General features: G+C 43.0%; 1 protein-coding gene across 4 annotated transcripts in view; it reads right to left on the bottom strand.

Moving 5' to 3' along the window:
* synpo (synaptopodin) overlaps positions 1–21419 on the bottom strand; it is a 66929-nt gene extending 45510 nt beyond the window's left edge. The window contains exons 1-3 of one of the 4 annotated variants that reach the window (XM_029772044.1): positions 21289–21419; positions 5997–6320; positions 4035–5232 (exon numbers count right to left, since the gene is read on the bottom strand). In XM_029772044.1, coding sequence (XP_029627904.1) covers positions 4035–4230 — 196 coding nt within the window. In that variant the 5' untranslated portion in view covers positions 4231–5232; positions 5997–6320; positions 21289–21419. Of the gene's footprint in view, positions 1–4034; positions 5716–5982; positions 6321–21288 lie in introns of those variants that run through there. The other 3 variants (XM_029772046.1, XM_029772042.1, XM_029772043.1) reach the window with 3 other exon arrangements.
* Between the last annotated feature and the right edge of the window lie 598 nt (positions 21420–22017).

The raw sequence follows: 22017 nt of genomic DNA, 5'->3' as shown, positions 1-22017 counted from the left end.
ATATTACAGGACATGTCTTTTATTATGAAGGACTGAATCATAATCATATTACAGGACATGTCTTTCCTTATTTGACATGACTGGTTTATTCCCACTACACATAAAATATTAGGATACCATTTATCCATCCCTCATTTAATAGCCAAACATGCTTGAAAGTAAATAAACCGGTAGCCTATTTAATATATTTGACAGTATTGGTAGGCTACAGTATTGCTGTGTGATAGGAGCTCAGCGTCGAAGCCTATAACAAGGCAGGAGATATAAACACAATCACTGATAAATAAAATACTCAACGACAATTAATATTTTCCATAGATGTGTGATGTCCCTAGGCTCCCACACAGATGAATAGGACTTAGCCCCTCTCCAAATCCGAATAGGACTCAGCCCCTCTCCAAATCCGAATAGGACTCAGCCCCTCTCCAAATCAGAATAGGACTCAGCCTCTCTCCAAATCCGAATAGAAGTCTCAGCTCAGTCCATTATGGTCTGGACTGGTACTGTGTATGAAGTCTCAGCTCAGTCCATTATGGTCTGGTACTGGGTATGAAGTCTCAGCTCAGTCCATTATGGTCTGGACTGGTACTGGGTATGAAGTCTCAGCTCAGTCCATTATGGTCTGGTCTGGTACTGGGTATGAAGTCTCAGCTCAGTCCATTATGGTCTGGTCTGGTACTGGGTATGAAGTCTCAGCTCAGTCCATTATGGTCTGGTCTGGTACTGGGTATGAAGTCTCAGCTCAGTCCATTATGGTCTGGTCTGGTACTGGGTATGAAGTCTCAGCTCAGTCCATTATGGTCTGGTCTGGTACTGGGTATGAAGTCTCAGCTCAGTCCATTATGGTCTGGACTGGTACTGGGTATGAAGTCTCAGCTCAGTCCATTATGGTCTGGTCTGGTACTGGGTATGAAGTCTCAGCTCAGTCCATTATGGTCTGGTCTGGTACTGGGTATGAAGTCTCAGCTCAGTCCATTATGGTGTGGTCTGGTACTGGGTATGAAGTCTCAGCTCAGTCCATTATGGTCTGGTCTGGTACTGGGTATGAAGTCTCAGCTCAGTCCATTATGGTCTGGTCTGGTACTGGGTATGAAGTCTCAGCTCAGTCCATTATGGTCTGGACTGGTACTGGGTATGAAGTCTCAGCTCAGTCCATTATGGTCTGGACTGGTACTGTGTATGAAGTCTCAGCTCAGTCCATTATGGTCTGGTCTGGTACTGGGTATGAAGTCTCAGCTCAGTCCATTATGGTCTGGTCTGGTACTGTGTATGAAGTCTCAGCTCAGTCCATTATGGTCTGGACTGGTACTGTGTATGAAGTCTCAGCTCAGTCCATTATGGTCTGGTCTGGTACTGTGTATGAAGTCTCAGCTCAGTCCATTATGGTCTGGTCTGGTACTGTGTATGAAGTCTCAGCTCAGTCCATTATGGTCTGGTCTGGTACTGGGTATGAAGTCTCAGCTCAGTCCATTATGGTCTGGTCTGGTACTGTGTATGAAGTCTCAGCTCAGTCCATTATGGTCTGGTCTGGTACTGTGTATGAAGTCTCAGCTCAGTCCATTATGGTCTGGACTGGTACTGTGTATGAAGTCTCAGCTCAGTCCATTATGGTCTGGTCTGGTACTGGGCATGAAGTCTCAGCTCAGTCCATTATGGTCTGGTCTGGTACTGTGTATGAAGTCTCAGCTCAGTCCATTATGGTCTGGACTGGTACTGTGTATGAAGTCTCAGCTCAGTCCATTCTGGTCTGGTCTGGTACTGTGTATGAAGTCTCAGCTCAGTCCATTATGGTCTGGTCTGGTACTGTGTATGAAGTCTCAGCTCAGTCCATTATGGTCTGGACTGGTACTGTGTATGAAGTCTCAGCTCAGTCCATTATGGTCTGGTCTGGTACTGTGTATGAAGTCTCAGCTCAGTCCATTATGGTCTGGTCTGGTACTGTGTATGAAGTCTCAGCTCAGTCCATTATGGTCTGGACTGGTACTGTGTATGAAGTCTCAGCTCAGTCCATTATGGTCTGGTCTGGTACTGGGTATGAAGTCTCAGCTCAGTCCATTATGGTCTGGTCTGGTACTGTGTATGAAGTCTCAGCTCAGTCCATTATGGTCTGGACTGGTACTGGGTATGAAGTCTTTCTGAGATTGTCCTTTAGGTTGGGATGCAGGATTGCCTTTCCATCTCAGAGCAGTCCAGTTTCTGTATATGTGTGTGTGTGTGTGTGTGTGTGTGTGTGTGTGTGTGTGTGTGTGTGTGTGTGTGTGTGTGTGTGTGTGTGTGTGTGTGTGTGTGTGTGTGTGCATGTGTGTGCGTGTGCGTGTCCCATTTTCAGTTTTTTGGGGATGTCTTGCTGTCTCTATAATTTGCGTAGAGTTACAATATTTACAATATTTGTCAACAAAGAAGAGCTCACTGCAAAGCATTAGACTGGTAGAGAACCAGACAAACATATTACAGTATATTAGCGAAAGATGTGGAAACCAAAAACCACTCCCAGTGTCCCCCCTTCCAAAACTGTAAAAATGGCAGATTTAGTTTTTGACTCAAAACTCTGAACTTTACAGTTTCTTTTTGGATTATTTCCTACATGCTTAGAAATGGTGGTGACTCGAGGAACCATAGAGATCCTCATTGAACCATTGCTAGTCAATGGTACATATTTGCACCTTTGGTTAGTTGAGGGGTTATTGGAGAAACCTTTAATGGTTCATTGTGGCAACGGGTTCTTGGAAGAACCCTGGAGTGGAGGAGTGGCTTACTCGGGGCGTGGCTTAAAGATATATATATATTTTTTGGGCCACCTGTTATAGTCAATGTCATTCATGTTCATCTGTTCTGTTGTATTGTCATCACATGTCAATGAGCCTAACACAAATACACATTTTGAACTGGAGAGGTTCTGCTGGCATGGCAAGCTAAAAGGTTCTTCCAGTATCTTTACTTCTAAGAGTGTAAACCTAGGAGCATTGGATGGCCACTCTTCTTTCTGTATCAAGCAGTTGTTATCAGTGGCGCACCGCAGTTTCGCCAGCCCCCCCCCCCCCCCCGCCAGGTTCGAGCAAGGCTCTCTCCTAACTTCCTGCAATTCTACACATTTTGCCATGGGGCAAAAGAGAAAAATGTGCAGTTTTTATATATAATCTCATGCAATTCTACACATTTTACTATGAGCATCTCAGAGCAGTCCAGTTTCTGTATATGTGCGTGTGTTTGTGCGTGTGTCTGTGCGTGTGTGTGCGTGTGCGTGTGTGTGTGCGCGCGCGCGTATGTCATGGTAGCCCAGTCTGCGTTTTTAATGCAGGGAAACAGATGTTTCTTTGAACCTTTAACCATCTCTGACATAGCATGGAGTATAATCTCCCAGAAGTAATATCTCATGTCATTTGGTCAGCTGTGTGATCAGCTTCTGTGTTCATACGTGTTACAAATTGAGAGTTCCGACCTCCCGAGTGGCGCAGCGGTCTAAAGGCACTGCATCGTAGTGCTAGAGGCGTCACTACAGACCCGGGTTCGATCCCGGGTTGTATCACAACCCGGCCATGATCGGGAGTCCCTTGGCCCAGCGTCGTCAGGGTTAGGGGAGGGTTTGGCCAGGGGGAGGCTCATCGCGCTCTAGCGACTCCTTGCGGCTGGCCGGGCGCCTGCAGGCTGACCTCAGTCGTCAGGTAAACGGTGTTTCCTCCGACACATTGGTGCTTCCGGGTTAAACGGGCGGGTGTTAAGAGCGTGATTTTGGTGGGTCATGTTTCAGAGGACACATGACTCAACCTTTGCCTCTCGATATCGTTGGAAGTTTAAATAATAATAATAATAATAATTTGAAAAAATTGAGGGTTCTGGAAAAATCTACGTCTCCACCCTCACAAAAGGAAATTCTCAGACACTCTAAACTACTGCATCTCAGAGTCCCATCAGTGTACTTTCATCATGTTCCACATTCCCTCCTGCTGTTGCCCTGTGGCAGGTTAGTTATCCAAAAAGAAACCAGCAGGTAACTAGAAGCCAAAACCATGTAATAGAATAAACATCAAACTTACTGGTTTTCCGAGCCAGCTGATTGGTGGAGGTCGATGTCACCTGTCCTTTGATCCCTTTGTAGTCCCGCCTCTCCAAAGATGCATCACTCTCTCTTTTGCCGGTGTCCGTGTTCCCGCCCTGAAGGGGCTTCCTCCCTCCAGCTGGGCTCCAGCTTACCCCTCTCCTCACAGACATATGACCCCTCTCCGTCTCCATCTCTTTGCTGCTCTGCTGGAGGAGTTGTGGAGTTTCTCTGCTTCTCCTCTGGTTTGCTCCACAGTTTCTGTCTCTTCTTCTACCCAGACCGTCTGCAGCCGTCCCTGGCTTGGTCTGTGTCAATTTGAGGATCACCGTTTGTGGAGTGTTCAGAGTAAGTTCAGACAGTCCTCTTTTGGAGTGAGTGGAGCAAAAAAGTGAATCACCAGTGGGGATAAGGATAATCTTAGCTGTCCATGTTGCTTCTCCTGCTGCTGGACACCTCTTCCCTCAAACTTTCTTCAGTATTCCTCCTTAAGGTTTCCTTTAGTTCCTTAGTCCTGTAGCTAGCTAGCTAACAAGGAGGGAGGGTGATGGATGGGAGAAGGGTACTCAGGACCTACCAGAAACAGTTTCAGGGATGTCCCAGGAGACTAAAGCAGGCTGGGAGCTCCACAGACACACAGCACGCTGGATCAGTTCCCATGGATCACAGCCAAGACGCTTTCACAATAACGATGTGCTCTACTTCAAATCTCCAGCTAATGCAGAAAGGCTGAGAAACCATCAAACTTTTCTATTTCTGTTTGTCTGTCTTCCCTCCCTCTAAATCTTTATTTTTCTCCAAAACCCAGACGTTTCTCTTCTCTTCCTCCCCCTTTCTTCCAATCATTCTTTCTTTCCTTTCTTAGTCCAGCCACCCAAACATGCCCGTTGACTGCATTGCAATCTCTCCCTGACAGATTATTTTTCTTGTGGAGAAAGCGAGCAGCTCTTTAGACTCAACAATGCCAAGGAGGGGGTGACCGGGGTGGCCGTGTGTTTCAAAGCTTCCTGTCGTTTGGTTCGGACGGAGTGAGAAACAACATTTCCCTCTAGAAAAGGTCACTCCTAAGAGCAGTTAGGAGTTTCCGAGCGCCACTGGCCGATACGTCAGCTATACCTTTTCTTTATTTTTTATTATTCTCATCCATGCATCCATCTATCCATCCAGGAGTCAATGCTGGGAGTCACGTTTTAGTCCTGATGGATATTGGTTTGGATTAAATGCAGAGATGTACAGTACGTTACCAATATATCTATACATTACCACTATATCCATACATTGTCATTATATCCATGCATTACGAATATATCCATACATAACCAATATATCCACGCATTACCAATATATCCATGCATTACCAATATATCCATACATAACCAATATATCCACGCATTACCAATATATCCATACATAACCAATATATCCATACATTACCAATATGTCCATGCATTACCAATATATCCATGCATTACCAATATATCATGCATTACCAATATATCCATACATTGTCATTATATCCATGCATTACGAATATATCCATACATAACCAATATATCCACGCATTACCAATATATCCATGCATTACCAATATATCCATGCATTACCAATATATCCACGCATTACCAATATATCTACACATTACCAATATGTCCATGCATTACCAATATATCCATGCATTACCAATATATCCATGCATTACCAATATATCCATGCATTACCAATATATCCATGCATTATCAATATATCCATACATTACCAATATATCCATGCATTACCAATATATCCATGCATTACCAATATATCCATGCATTACCAATATATCCATGCATTATCAATATATCCATGCATTACCAATATATCCATGCATTACCAATATATCCATGCATTACCAATATATCCATGCATTACCATTATATCCATGCATTACCAATATATCCATACATTACCATTATATCCATACATTGTCATTTGAGCTGAGGCCCAGGCAGCAGAGTTCTCAGTCTGATCCCTCTGCAATTCGAGCTGTCAGTTGGTTTATTTAGGTTGTTTTTTGGAGGAGATAACAATGTCTATGTTAAGGGAAGTTAGTTGTTTATCCAGTCTGGGTGATACTTCAACTCTAAGTCTGGGTGATCTGTATCTCCAATCCCTATTGAAGGAGTGTATGGTAGAATATGGTGCTGTAGAATTCAGGGTAGAGTAAAGCTTTTGTTGTCATGAGAGGCTGATCTCCACTGGTTCTGTCTCCAAGCCCGTGCAGTGCCCAGGTCTGGAACACTACCACCTGGAAGACAGGACAAAAACAATAAGAAGAAGAAGATCTGTAAACTGAATTCATTTCTACACTCCCTGACTCACTGAGGTATTCATCTGTAAACTGAATTCATTTCTACCCTCCCTGACTCACTGATGTATTCAGTGTGAGAAGGACCCACAGGCTCAAAACACGGTTATATCTATAATTTTTATATAATGGATGGTCAGTCCTTGCATCCATAGCTCTGTCTATTAATCTGAGAGTGATTACATTTCTCCAGGCCCATTTGTATCCAAAACAGGGGCAGGGAAAACACACTGTTATTGTTTCAACTGCTGATTGCCGCTTTAAAAATACAAATATTCTCTCTGCCCCGTGGCAAAATGTGTATAATCGCAGGAAATTAGCTTTAAAAGAAGCAACATTTTCTCTCAGCCTCATGGTAAAATGTTTAGAATTGCATGAGATTATGTAGAAAAACTGGGGGGCGGGGGCTGGCGAAACTGCGGTGCGCCACTGATAACAACTGCTTGATACAGAAAGAAGAGTGGCCATCCAATGCTCCCAGGTTTACACTCTTAGAAGTAAAAATACTTGGAAGAACCTTTTAGCTTGCCATGCCAGCAGAACCTCTCCAGTTCAAAATGTGTATTTGTGTTAGGCTCATTGACATGTGATGACAATACAACAGAACAGATGAACATGAATGACATTGACTATAACAGGTGGCCCAAAAAATATATATATATATCTTTAAGCCACGCCCCGAGTAAGCCACTCCTCCACTCCAGGGTTCTTCCAAGAACCCGTTGCCACAATGAACCATTAAAGGTTTCTCCAATAACCCCTCAACTAACCAAAGGTGCAAATATGTACCATTGACTAGCAATGGTTCAATGAGGATCTCTATGGTTCCTCGAGTCACCACCATTTCTAAGCATGTAGGAAATAATCCAAAAAGAAACTGTAAAGTTCAGAGTTTTGAGTCAAAAATGAAGTCTGCCATTTTTACAGTTTTGGAAGGGGGGACACTGGGAGTGGTTTTTGGTTTCCACATCTTTCGCTAATATACTGTAATATGTTTGTCTGGTTCTCTACCAGTCTAATGCTTTGCAGTGAGCTCTTTGTTGACAAATATTGTAAATATTGTAACTCTACGCAAATTATAGAGAGAGCAAGACATCCCCAAAAAACTGAAAATGGGACACACACAGGGGTGGAGAAGGAAAAAGGAAAAGCTTTCGTAAGAGTTGTGAACTTGAAGGATAACCCCAGCGTTGTGAACTTGAGGAAGGATAACCCCAGTGTTGTGAACTTAAGGATAACCCCAGCGTTGTGAACTTGAGGAAGGATAACCCCAGTGTTGTGAACTTAAGGATAACCCCAGCGTTGTGAACTTGAGGAAGGATAACCCCAGTGTTGTGAACTTAAGGATAACCCCAGAGTTCTCCTACAGGTGAAGGGTCAGGACTCATTAATGTCAGGAAATCTCACTAAACGGCTAACGCTGCCAGCTATTAGCTTTATCTCTATCTGCCTCGGCCCTGGTGGTGAGAGGAGATATATTGTAACGTATTACACTCAGGTGCTGACAAGGTTAATGTGGATTAATGACGACATGCTTGATGTCTCAGTCTATAAAGGATTACATTAGACAAGGAGGGATGAACGTGTGTGTGTTAACCACGCCTCTAGAAAGAGGGAACGCAACACCCTGCTACAACTTAACTCTCCGTGGTGTGAAAAAGGTAGGGAAGTGTAGGTGTGAGCAAGGATGACAAATAGGCAGAGAAGACCGTTAACAGGGAATTTATTCCTTCACACGGTAAGGTTGGGGAAAAGGGTCTGGACGGAACCAAAGCAAAGAAACTAAATAGCAAAGCCCCCTCTCCTACCTTACCTGCCTACCCACTACTTACCTAACTAGCACCACCTGGTGCACTAACCAAAATACAGGGGATGGTCCGCCCAGGTCTTTCCTAGTGTATAGACAATAAATTACTATGGGTATATTTATGCCCGCGGGCCTCTTGCCTAAGCACTCCCTAGGTGCCTTCCCCTTCCCCCCTGGGAACAAATGAAACAGAATACTCCAAATGATTTCACAACAAACTGAGAAAAAAACTAACTCAGGACATTAAAGAAGCTCTCTCTCTCTGAACAACAAACTAACACAGCACATAAGGTTTCTCAGCAACAACTAACTAAGTACATACCAAATGCTCTTTCTGAGAAACAACCAACATATATATCCCTCTGCCATCAACCAGCATATATATATCCCTCTGCCATCAACCAACATATATATATATATATATATATATATATATATATATATATATATATATATATATATATATCCCTCTGCCATCAACCTCCTCTCTCAGCCAATATCTCCCTGCAATCTTCTCTCTCTATCAACAGAACACTGGCTTATATAGCTTTTGGTGGGGTTGTTAATTGGAGACAGCTGTGTCCTGATGAGGGGGCGGGGTCAGCTCTCCAATCATCAATGTTGATTGCTGCTCGTAGAGAATTTCAGGAATCCATTTCCTGAGATACATACATGATATACACAAACCACAACACAGAAACTGGGGAACGTAACAGTGTGTGTGTGTGTGTGTGTGTGTGTGGAAAAGGACTGAACTGGGACTGTTGTTTGGGCCTCCAGGTTGGTATTCTGTATGTGCCGAGGAAGGAATAAAGCGACGTGTTCAGGGCCTTTTCAAACGTCTGAGATCGAAGTCTATTTCTAGTGACCAGGCTGGTTTAAATAGTTTCATCATCTGATGATATACAGGAATGTTTTCAGATCAGTCTGGCTCCTTATTGAACAGATCCTCTTCATTATGTATTATGTAAGTAAAGCATTTCACTGTAAGGTACCTGTTGTATTCGGCGCTAGTGTCACGCCCTGACCTTAGAGATCCTTTTATGTCTCTATTTTGGTTGGTCAGGGTGTGAGTTGGGGTGGGCATTCTATGTGCTTTTTTCTATGTTTGGTATTTCTTTGTTTTGGCCGGGTATGGCTCTCAATCAGGGACAGCTGTATATCGTTGTTGCTGATTGGGAGCCATACTTAGGCAGCCTGTTTTCCTTTGGGTTTTGTGGGTAGTTATTTTCTGTTTAGTCATTTGTTACATGACAGAACTGTTTGGCTGTTGTCTTTTGTTTAGTTGTAAAGTGTTCTCATTTTCCATTAAATTTCATGATGAGAAATAACCACGCTGCGCCTTGGTCTACTCCATTCAACAGCCGTTACAGCTTGTGACAAATAAAATTTGATTTGTTAACACAATGGAACAGAACCTCTTCATAATGTATTACTGATAGAGACAGATAACACAATGGAACAGATCCTATTCAAGTGGACCACTATAGTCCCTGTGCCCAAGAACTCTTAGGTAACCTGCCTAAATGACTACCGACCCGTAGCACTCATGTCTGTATCCATGAAGTGCTTTGAAAGGCTGGTCATGGCTCACATCAACACCATTATCCCAGAAACCCTAGACCCACTCCAATTTGCATACCGCCCCAACAGATCCACAGATAATGCAATCTCAATCGCACTCAACACTGCCCTTTCACACCTGGACAAAAATACACCTATGTGAGAATACTGTTCATTGACTACAGCTCAGCGTTCAACACCATAGTACCCTCAAAGCTCATCACTAAGCTAAGGATCCTGGGACTAAACACCTCCCTCTCCAACTGGATCCTGGACTTCCTGACGGGCCACCCCCATGTGGAAAGGGTAGGTAACAACACATCCACCATGCTGATCATCAACACGGGGGCCCCTCCAGAGTGCGTGCTCAGTCCCCTCCTGTACTCCCTGTCCACCCACGACTGCATAGCCATCATCAGGGTTGCTGATGACACAACAGTGGTAGGCCTGATCACCGACAACAATGAGACAGCCTATAGGGAGGCGGTCAAAGACCTGGCAGTGTGGTGCCAGGACAACAACCTCTCACTCAACGTGATCAAGACAAAGGAGATGATTGTGGACTACAGGAGAAAGAGCACCGAGCACACCCCATTTTAGACGGGGCTGTAGTGGAGCAGGTTGAGAGCTTCAAGTTCCTTGGTGTCCACATCACAATCAAACTATCATGGTCCAAACATACTAAGACAGTCATGAAGAGGGCACGACAAAGCCTATTCCCCCCCAGGACACTGAAAAGATTTGGCATGGGTCCTCAGATCCTCAAAAGGTTCTACAGCTGCACCATGGAGAGCATCCTGACTGGCTGAATCATTGCCTGGTATGTCAACTGCTCGGCCTCCGACCGCAAGGCACTACAGAGGGTAGTGCGTACGGCCCAGTACATCACTGGGGCCAAGCTTCCTGCCATCCAGGACCTCTACACCAGGCGGTGTCAGAGGAAGGCACTAAAAATTGTCAAAGACTCCAGTCACCCAAGTCATAGACTGTTCTCTCTGTACAGCACTGCAAGCAGTACCAGAGCCACAAGTCTAAGTCCAAAAGGCTACTTAACAGCTTCTATCCCCAAGCCATAAGACTCCTGAACAGCTAATCAAAGGGCTACCCATACCCCTCTTTTACACTACTGTTACTCTCTGTTTATTATCTATGCATAGTCACTTTAACTCTACCTACATGTACATATTACCTCAATTTCCTCAAGTAACTGGTGCCTCCGCACATTGACTCTGTACGGGTACCCCCTGTATATAGTCTCCACATTGACTCTGTACCGGTACCCCCTGTATATAGTCTCCACATTGACTCTGTACCGGGACCCCCTGTATATAGCCTCCACATTGACTCTGTACCGGTACCCCCTATATATAGCCTCCACATTGACTCTGTACCGGTACCCCCTGTATATAGCCTCCACATTGACTCTGTACTGGTACCCCCTGTATATAGCCGCCACATTGACTCTGTACCGGTACCCCCTGTATATAGCCTCCACACATTGACTCTGTACCGGTACCCCCTGTATATATCCTCCACATTGACTCTGTACCGGTACCCCCTGTATATAGCCTCCACATTGACTTTGTACCGGTACCCCCTGTATATAGCCTCCACATTGACTCTGTTCCGGTACCCCCTGTATATAGCCTCCACATTGACTCTGTACCCATACCCCCTGTATATAGCCTCCACATTGACTCTGTTCCGGTACCCCCTGTATATAGCCTCCACATTGACTCTGTTCCGGTACCCCCTATATATAGCCTCCACATTGACTCTGTACCCGTACCCCCTGTATATAGCCTCCACATTGACTCTGTTCCGGTACCCCCTATATATATCCTCCACATTGACTCTGTACCCGTACCCCCCTGTATATTGCCTCTCTATTGTTATTTTACTACTGCTCTTTAATTATTTGTTACTTCTATTTTTTACTTAACACTTCTTTTTTCTTACCTTCTTAAAGCACTGTTGGTTGAGGGCTTGTAAGTAAAGCATTTCACTGTAAGGTACCTGTTGTATTCGGCGCTTGTGACAAATAAAATTTGATTTGATAACACAATGGAACAGATCCTCTTCATAATGTATTACTGATAGAGACAGATAACACAGTGGAACAGAACCTCTTCATAATGTATTACTGATAGAGACAGATAACAAAGTGGAACAGAACCTCTTCCTAATGTATTACTGATAGAGACAGATAACACAGTGGAACAGAACCTCTTCATAATGTATTACTAATAGAGACAGATAACACAGTGGAACAGATCCTCTTCATAATGTATTACTGATAGAGACAGAAAACACAGTGGAACAGAACCTCTTCATAATGTATTACTGATAGAGACAGATAACACAGTGGAACAGAACCTCTTCATAATGTATTACTGATAGAGACAGATAACACAGTGGAACAGATCCTCTTCATAATGTATTACTGATAGAGACAGATAACACAGTGGAACAGATCCTATTCATCAGACCAGCCTGTTTTTTTTTGTCCCAAATGGCATCCTTTATTCCCTTTAGTCCACTTACAGGTCTCTGGTCAAACGTAGTGCACTTCTGTCTGTATATAGGGGGAAAGGGTGTGATTTGGGCCATCTGTCCACCACCGTACTGCTTTGCCTTTGTTCCCATAAGTAATGTGACCGCAGGGAGAGGAGAAAAGAAAAGCTCCAGACAAAACGCAGGTGTGCGTACTAGTTGTGGAGGTATAGGTGCCGGGTAGAAGAAGTCCACTGTTCTGCATTGACATGAATAGGTTAGTTAACCTCTGCTGTTTGAATCACATGCAAACATCTGGTTTGAGTTTGAATGACTAACTTTGATTAGTTGGTTCAACTAAAGCCTGAAGCCTTTGAGTTTTCGCAGTCAGGATTTACAATGATGCATGTTATAAATACAACGCCCACTCTGGTTGAACTGGTATGTTGCTTCAGAAATACCCAGGATGTAGAAATACAATTAAAAACAGCTAATGAATTGCATTAACATTCTAATCAGACGTTTTCAACAGTAACAGAGCAGACGACCAACAGACACAAACAGAGCAGAATATAATCAGTTCACAGAATCACATACATACCCATACAGTGTTCAGAGAGCTGGCTTGGTCTCCCAGGCCTTACACAGGATACCATTAAGAAAGAGGTGGGTAGCCGCATGGGCCAGACCCCTGTCAACAAGTGGTAGACTTGTCTACATCACATTGGGTCAGAGAGAGAGAGAGAGAAAGAGAGAGAAAGAGAACGAGAGAGAAAGAGAGGGGGAAGAGAGAGAGGGAGAAAGAGAGGGAGAAGATAGAGAGAGAGAGAGCGAGAGGGAGAAGAGAGAGCGAGAGAGAGAGAGAGCAAGAGAGGGAGAAGAGAGAGAGAGAGCGAGAGAGAGAAAGAGAGGGGGAAGAGAGAGAGAAAGAGGGAGAAGAGCGAGAGGGGAGAGAGAGAGACAGAAAGAGAAAGAGAGAGAGAGAGGGGGAGAGAGAGAGAGAGACAGAAAGAGAAAGAGAGAGAAAGAGAAAGAGAGAGAGAGAGGGGAGAGAGAGAGAGAGAGAGAGAGAGAGAGAGAGAGTGTCCCATCCCTGATCAGACTTGCCGGATTGTTGTGTTTGTGAGTCACGTTCAGCGTGATAGTCAAGTCACACAGACAACAAAGAACAGTGTTGTTTTCCATGACCCCCTAACGACCCCAAAACAAAGACAATCGGCCCCAAACCCATAAACAGGCTGGCATGCATGCACAGAGGTATACACAGACCCGTGGTGGAAAAAAGTACCCAGTTGTATAGATACCCAAATGTATAGATACCTTAATAGAAAGTTACACTATTAAAAATGAAAGTCAGACAGTAAAATACTACTTGAATAAAAATCCAGAAGTATTTGGTTTTAAATAAACGTAAGTGTCAAAAGTAATTCTAATTGCTAAAATATACTTAAGTATCAAAAGTAAAAATATAAGTCATTTAAAATTCCTTATATTAAGCTAAGCAGACAGCACCATTTTCTTGCTTTTAAAATGTATGGATAGCCAGGGGCACACTACAACACTCAGACATTATTTACACAACATGCATTTGTGTTCAGTGAGTCCGCCAGGCCAGAGGCAGTAGGGATGACTACTTGTTCTCTTGATAAGTGCTTGAATTTGACCATTTTCCTGTCCTGCTAAGCATTCAAAATGTAACACGTACTTTTGGTTGTCAGGGAAAATGTATGGAGTAAAAAGTACATTATTTCCTTTTGGAATGTAGTGAAGTAAAAGTTGTAAAAACGCTAAATCGTAAAGTTAAGTACTCATACCCCTGTCGGCCGGATCACCACCTGGTACGGATCACCACCTGGTACGGATCACCACCTGGTACGGCAAATGCACCGTCCACAACCACAGGGCTCTCCAGAGGGCCCAACGCATAATCGGGGGATTCTATTCTACTGAATTTATTCTACTGTATTTTATTCTACTGTATTCTATTCTACTGTATTTTAGTCAATGCCACTCCGACATTGCTCGTCCTAATATTTATATATTTCTTAATTCCATTATTTTACTTTTAGATGTGTGTATTGTTGTGAATTGTTAAATATTACTGGACCGTTGGATCTAGGAACACAAGCATTTTGCTACACCCACAATAACATCTGCATAAATATGTGTATGTGCCAAATCAAATTTGTTTTGATATGTAGGATTCAAGTCTCCATCTCAACCAAAAAAATGTAAATTAAAGAATTGAATTAAATCAAATTAAACTGTATTTAATGTGCATTTATCATTTGATTTGGTATAGTCCTATTCTTTAACTTACATTTTTGGTTGAAATGGGTATGTGAATCCAACATCAATTGTTAATTTGTATTTGTAGACAAACTGTAATTAAAGACACACTCAGCGGCACAGAGTTAAAATAATTAAGCCAGACTAAGTCAGTGGTACAGATGGAACTATCCAATCAGAAGAAACATCCCCTTTCAAAAATTGATATTTTGTTGTGTTGACAACCAAACACAATTCAATATCACTTTTAAAATACAGTAAATAGACTATTAACGTGTCGACATGTTAACAAATGATATGTTGGATTCACGTCTCCTCATTCAAACATGAAAGTTAAAGAACAGGATTAAGCCAGTGTCTCAGATGGAACTATCCAAGCAGTAGATATGCAAGCAGATTAACCAAACACAATTCAATATTACTTTTAAATGTTAAGGCTATCTTACAAACAAATGTAACGTTATTTATTCAACCTTAAAAATGAGTAACACATCCATTGCCATATTCTGAGTCTACTGTAACAATAAATGTCTTCTTATGTAATCATAGAAAGCGTTCAGGGTCATGGGTCATGGGTCAGGGTCAGGGTCATGGGTCAGGTCAGTGGAAATCTTCACAATTGCAATAGTAATTTGCACAGAATCTCAAACGGTCTTGATCACTTGCACCATGTACTTTAGTGTAATAGCAACTAACTCCAACACAGGTCATTTGGTCCTGCTATTAGATCAAAGCACAACGATAACACACACAGTTGTGTTACACACTTTGCTGTGCTTTTTAAATGGTTGAAAGCACAGTGTGATAACACATTTGGAATTCAACAAACTTCTTGGCTTTATTTTTATGTGTGTGAAAATAGGTTTGGAATCTCATTGATCAACGTTATCTAACAAATATTACCCAATTCTCCACCACGTTGAAATGAGGTGGTCTGCCTAGTAGGTACCTGATGTGTCCGAACCCGAGACCAATGTGAAAGGAGGAAAAGGGTTGCATTGTTTAGACACAATGTCTGCTTAACAACTTGCTCCCTATCTCCTATATAGTACACTACTTAAGTATAGTATATCATTTGGAACACATTAATGACAAGTTGATTCCTGTTGATGTGTGAAGGAGGGAGGACAGATGTGTTGACATCAATCTGGTTTTCATTGTTTAGATTTTACGACATCATTTTGAGTTTGCCACGTTTTATTTCATACACGATTGGGTTTGTATTATTCCGTATACTGTACACCATCATTCTGACAGATTTCATAAATAGGGAACTTTGAGATACGGATGTTAACACAGTTGAGTAAATTTCAACACGTTCACATGAAGTTGATGTTTACAATCTTGGATCTACAAAGTGGCGACCATCTGTTCTGTTGATGACATCTGTTGGAAGAATGTCTAGAATTCGGTTCTGATTAAAATCTTTTAATGTAATCTGTAAATATTTGTTCACCACAAGACTGTGAACATGTGTTGGAGTTGGAGTCCTTCAGACTGACATGAAATCACTGGGAAAGCACTGAGTTACTAAATCTGGCAGGCAAAGATCAGCAAGATGTTCAACTGTCTTAATATATCCTTCAAATCCTGAACTACACGACCCCTTCACAATTTAAACCAATTTTAGACAACTTCCTAGTTCAGAAAAACATGAGCAAGACGTAGCAAATGTCTTACTATGTCTCAAATCCTGGACTACACTACTTCTCTGTCTGTCTGTATTTAGAAATACCACTAACCCTACAATGCTTCCATCAAATCCTGAACTTTATAACCTCTGTGTTTCTCCTGATTCATAACTTCATAATCTAGACAATTTCAGCAGAATTTTTTTTTAAAAAGAACAAAAAACTTTAAACCATAAACTCCACAACCTTTGTTTTGTGTCCGTACCCCAACATTCATAATTACCAATAAAACCACAGTCATGCTGCTTGGATGTATTCTACAAACAGCAACATGTCTTAATATATCCCTAAAAAAATCCTGAACTGAACTATACAACCCTCGTGTTTGGGCTTATTATTCAGAACTACCTGTGAATCCACCAGTGATCTGGTTGTGGACAGTATCTCATGCAGGAGATTTGGTTCTGGGTACCGAGATTAGGTTTTGGATGTGTGTAGAATTATGACGTAATTGTGGATTTGAAGTTCAGGAACATCCCGCTATCCAACACTCACTGACCCCATCACTCTCTGACAGCATCGCCCCCTAATCCCATCACTCCCTGACAGCATCGCCCCCTGATCCCATCACTCCCTGACAGCATCGCCCCCTGACCCCATCACTCCCTGACAGCATCGCCCCCTGATCCCATCACTCCCTGACAGCATCGCCCCCTGACCCCATCACTCCCTGACAGCATCGCCCCCTGATCCCATCACTCCCTGACAGCATCGCCCCCTGATCGCATCACTCCCTGACAGCATCGCCCCCTGATCCCATCACTCCCTGACAGCATCGCCCCCTGATCCCATCACTCCCTGACAGCATCGCCCCCTGATCCCATCACTCCCTGACAGCATCGCCCCCTGATCCCATCGTCTACTCTTATACCTGGTGTCTGATGGCACCTTAATCTGCTTTATCCCCACTACCTTTCAATTACATGAAGCTCTACTTCAAAGGTGTTACACTGTACACACAACACACACACACAACACACACACACACACACTTATTTGATCTATCAGCTTGTTTCATATTTTCTGTGTTTTCCCCAGGAAAAAGATACAATACCTTTTCCGGGTACCTTTCACAGTTCACCCGTCTATCATTTCACCTGTCTATCATTTCACCTGTCTATCATTTCACCTGTCTATCAGTTCACCTGTCTATCATTTCACCTGTCTATCATTTCACCTGTCTATCATTTCACCTGTCTATCAGTTCACCTGCCTATCAGTTCACCTGTCTATCAATTCACCTGTCTATCAATGTACCTGTCTATCAGCCTACCTGTCTGTCAGTTCACCTGTCTGTCAGTTCACCTGTCTATCAGCTTACCTTAACAGTACTGTCATACGGTTTACCTGTCCATCACTTTGCTTTAACTGTACTCTCATACACTTTACCTGTCTATCAGCTTATCTGTCTATCAGCTTACCTGTCTATCAGCTTACCTGTCTATCAGTTCACCTTTCTATTAGTTCACCTGTCTATCACTTCACCTGTACATCACTTCACCCACTCTATGCAGTACCCAGTCTATATAGTACCCACTCTATGCAGTACCCACTCTATATAGTACCCACTCTATGCAGTACCCACTCTATGCAGTACCCACTCTATGCAGTACCCACTCTATATAGTACCCACTCTATGCAGTACCCACTCTATGCAGTACCCACTCTATGTAGTACCCAATCTATGTAATACCCACTCTATGCAGTACCCACTCTATGCAGTACCCACTCTATGCAGTACCCACTCTATATAGTACCCACTCTATGCAGTACCCACTCTATGCAGTACCCACTCTATGCAGTACCCACTCTATGTAATACCCACTCTATGCAGTACCCACTCTATATAGTACCCACTCTATGCAGTACCCACTCTATATAGTACCCACTCTATGCAGTACCCACTCTATGCAGTACCCACTCTATGCAGTACCCACTCTATATAGTACCCACTCTATGCAGTACCCACTCTATGCAGTACCCACTCTATGCAGTACCCACTCTATATAGTACCCACTCTATGCAGTACCCACTCTATGCAGTACCCACTCTATGTAGTACCCAATCTATGTAATACCCACTCTATGTAGTACCCACTCTATGCAGTACCCACTCTATGTAATACCCACTCTATGTAGTACCCACTCTATGTAGTACCGACTTTATGTAGTACCCACTCTATGCAGTACCCACTCTATACAGTACCCACTCTATGCAGTACCCACTCTATGCAATACCCACTCTATGCAGTACCCACTCTATGCAATACCCACTCTATGCAGTACCCACTCTATGTAATACCCACTCTATGCAGTACCCACTCTATGCAGTACCCACTCTATGCAGTACCCACTCTATGTAATACCCACTCTATGTAGTACCCACTCTATGTAGTACCGACTTTATGTAGTACCCACTCTATGCAGTACCCACTCTATACAGTACCCACTCTATGCAGTACCCACTCTATGCAATACCCACTCTATGCAGTACCCACTCTATGCAATACCCACTCTATGCAGTACCCACTCTATGTAATACCCACTCTATGCAGTACCCACTCTATACAGTACCCACTCTATGCAGTACCCACTCTATACAGTACCCACTCTATGCAGTACCCACTCTATGCAATACCCACTCTATACAGTACCCACTCTATGCAATACCCACTCTATGCAGTACCCACTCTATGCAGTACCCACTCTATGTACTAATAGAATAATGTGATATGTGAGTATGAATATCAGACGAGTGAGAGAGAGCATTCCTGAGAGGATTTCAAGTGTATCCGTTACCTATGCCATACTATTCAGGCTGGTGCATACCTTGACTGACAGGTTGCCATGACAATCCCCTGGGGGCTGTAGGTACACACACAGCCGCACAGACAGGGGTTTAGCAGGCTCTACTCTACTCTTTCCTGTTCAGACAAAGGGCCATTTAATGACCTCCCAAATAATTTTAGGTTTTGCAAAAAAATTGGCATTCCTGGTTTGTGATTCCTCTTCAGAAGAGGAGGAGGAGGAGTGAGAAGAATGAGGAGGGGTGGAGGGGTGGAGGGAGGGGGGCAGTGATAGCCCCGGCATGCCTTGGCTTGTGTTGGAGGTGATGACTAAAAATCAAAACAACGTCAAGCACAGACCTCAATCAACCTCAGAAATGATGTTCTCTCTCTCTCTCTCTCTTTCTCTCTCTCTCTCTCTCTCTCTCTCTCTCTCATTTAGTCTCCTACATTATATGAGAATAAAGCCTGTAATTCAGTGTGTGAGATGTGAAACACAGCCCACACTGGGAGCTGCAGGTGGAGAACTTTAAATGATGATTAAACGATAAATAGATTACCTACAATAGGTGTGTAAAACCAACACAGCATGCCAAGAGTTTCTTTCATCCGAAACTCTTAGAAGATAAAACACTTAAGAGTTTAAATCTTCAGAGAAAGGAGGTGCTGAAATATTTAACAACAATATAAACGCAACATGTAAAGTATTGGTCTCATGTTTCATGAGCTGAAATAAAATTTCCAGAAATGTTCTATACGCACAAATAGCTTAATTATCTTTTTTTCTGCACAAATTTGTTTACATCCCTGTTAGTGAGAATTTCTCCTTTGCCAAGATAATCCATCCGCCTGACAGGCGTGGCATATCAAGAAGCTGATTAAACTGCATTATCATTACACATGTGCACCTTTTGCTGGAGGACAATAAAAGGCCACTCTAAAATGTGCAGTTTTGTCACACAACACAATGCCACAGATGTCTCAAGTTTTGAGGGAGTGTGCAATTGGCATGCTGACTGCAGGAATATCCACCAGAGCTGTTGCCAGAGAATTGACTGTAAATTTCTCTACCTTAAGCCATCTCCAAGGGTGCTGAGGAGTATTTCTATCCGTATCCATAGATTAGGGCCTAATTAATTAATTTCAAATGACTAATTTCCTTTTTTTATGTTTTAATTTAAATAGGCAAATCAGTTAAGAACAAAGTCTATTGACAATGACAGCCTACCCTAGACAATTGTGCACCACCCTATTGGACTCCCAATCACAGCTCAATGTGATACAGCCTGGATTTGAACCAGGGACTGTAGTGACACCTCTTGCACTGAGACACAGTGCATTAGACCACTGTGCCACTCGGGTGCTCGAGTAAAATCTTTGGAATTGTTGCATGTTGTGTTAATATTTTTGTTCAGTGTATGTGTGGGCTGGGCAGCACTCTGAAACAACAACATAAAAGCCATTGTGAAAAAAATGTGGCCAAATTTTTGGCGGGGGGGCATTGTGCCAGTTTTATTCAAGCAAAATGATGAATTAGCTGTTTATTAAATGTTATGTAAAAGTATACTACATTCCCAAGACATCAACACAGTTACCTGAATAAATGAGGTGTCGATTTCATGCATCGACATGAATACGTTACATCTGTAATAACTAATGAATTAATTAATTAACATATGGTAAAACAACTGACTGCTATGGCTCTCTTTAACCATTATACAGGTCCCTCACCTGCTGTATCATAGGAAGGTAAGACAATACAGTCTCCAGCTAGCTAACCCTCCATCTGTTACATCGTCTAACGTTACACTACACTGCTGCTCTCAGTCCCTAACCAGGGCGGGCCACATCAAGGCTCCACACAGTCACAGTCAAGACAATAGGCTAGTCTATCAGTGACAGCTCTAGCTAACCACAGTGCTAAGGTAACCACCAGTTAATTAACCAACCCCCTCTGCAAACCTGCAGCCTGCACAAAGGGAAAGTAACAAAACAGCACCGACAGATATTTGTCATCAGTTAGTTCAAAGGTTAACATTTCAGAGTTCATGTTTCCCCCATTTGTCTTTTTTAGTCCCATGCACTCTCTCCCCCTCAGGGAGATAGAGTCTCACAACTTAAAGATCAACATCATTAACTGTAGGTAAAACTCAAAGTACAAGTCCACATGCATCTAAACATCACTTTGCCAAAAAGTATAATCTAGCCGTTACAAAGCACCTGATTGTACATGTTTCCTGTTTAACAGATAGCAGTAGTACAGTAATAGTTGCAGCTCACCTGTACTCCGGTGGGTCTGTGTGTGTGTGAGGCGCATGGCTAGTTTGTCCTGCCCCTTTTTTAGCTCCTCATGGCTCCCCCTTCTACCTCTGTCTGGGTCGGACCCTCTCATATCTCTCTCTCTCTCTCTCTCGCTCTCTTTCTCTCTCATATCTCTCTCTCTCTTTCTCTCTCTATCTGAGTAGGACTCCCTCCCTTCCCCTTTCTCTCTCTGAGTAGGACTTTCTCTCTCTTTCTCCCTGAGCAGGACTCTGTTCTCATCTCTCTCTCTCTTTCTCCTCCTGCTCCCTCAATTGAATAAGACAGAGGGGAAAGAGAGAAGGGGAGGGGAGAGGAGGGGGGAGTGGTCGTACTTGGACCACAGTAGGCTCTTTGTCTGGCCTCCTGTTCATATGGTTTCCTTCATGCTCGCATACTGAACACATTATGCCATCATATATTTTCATATTCAATACAGGGATGTATAGGGGGGACCTAGGAGGGAGCCCCCTCTCCTCTCTCCTTTATTTAACCAGGTAGGCAAGTTGAGAACAAGTTCTCATTTACAACTGCGACCTGGCCAAGGTAAAGTAAAGCAGTTCGACACATACAACAACACAGAGTTACACATGGAGTAAAACAAACATAGTCAATAATACAGTAGAAAAATAAGTCTATATACAATGTGAGCAAATGAGGTGAGATAAGGGAGGTAAAGGCAATAAATAGGCCATGGTGGCGGAGTAAATA

The sequence above is a fragment of the Salmo trutta genome, chromosome 13 (genome assembly GCF_901001165.1).
Source record: "Salmo trutta chromosome 13, fSalTru1.1, whole genome shotgun sequence".
In the NCBI taxonomy this organism is placed as follows: Eukaryota; Metazoa; Chordata; class Actinopteri; order Salmoniformes; family Salmonidae; genus Salmo; species Salmo trutta.
This window is presented reverse-complemented; position numbering and strand designations above follow the sequence as displayed.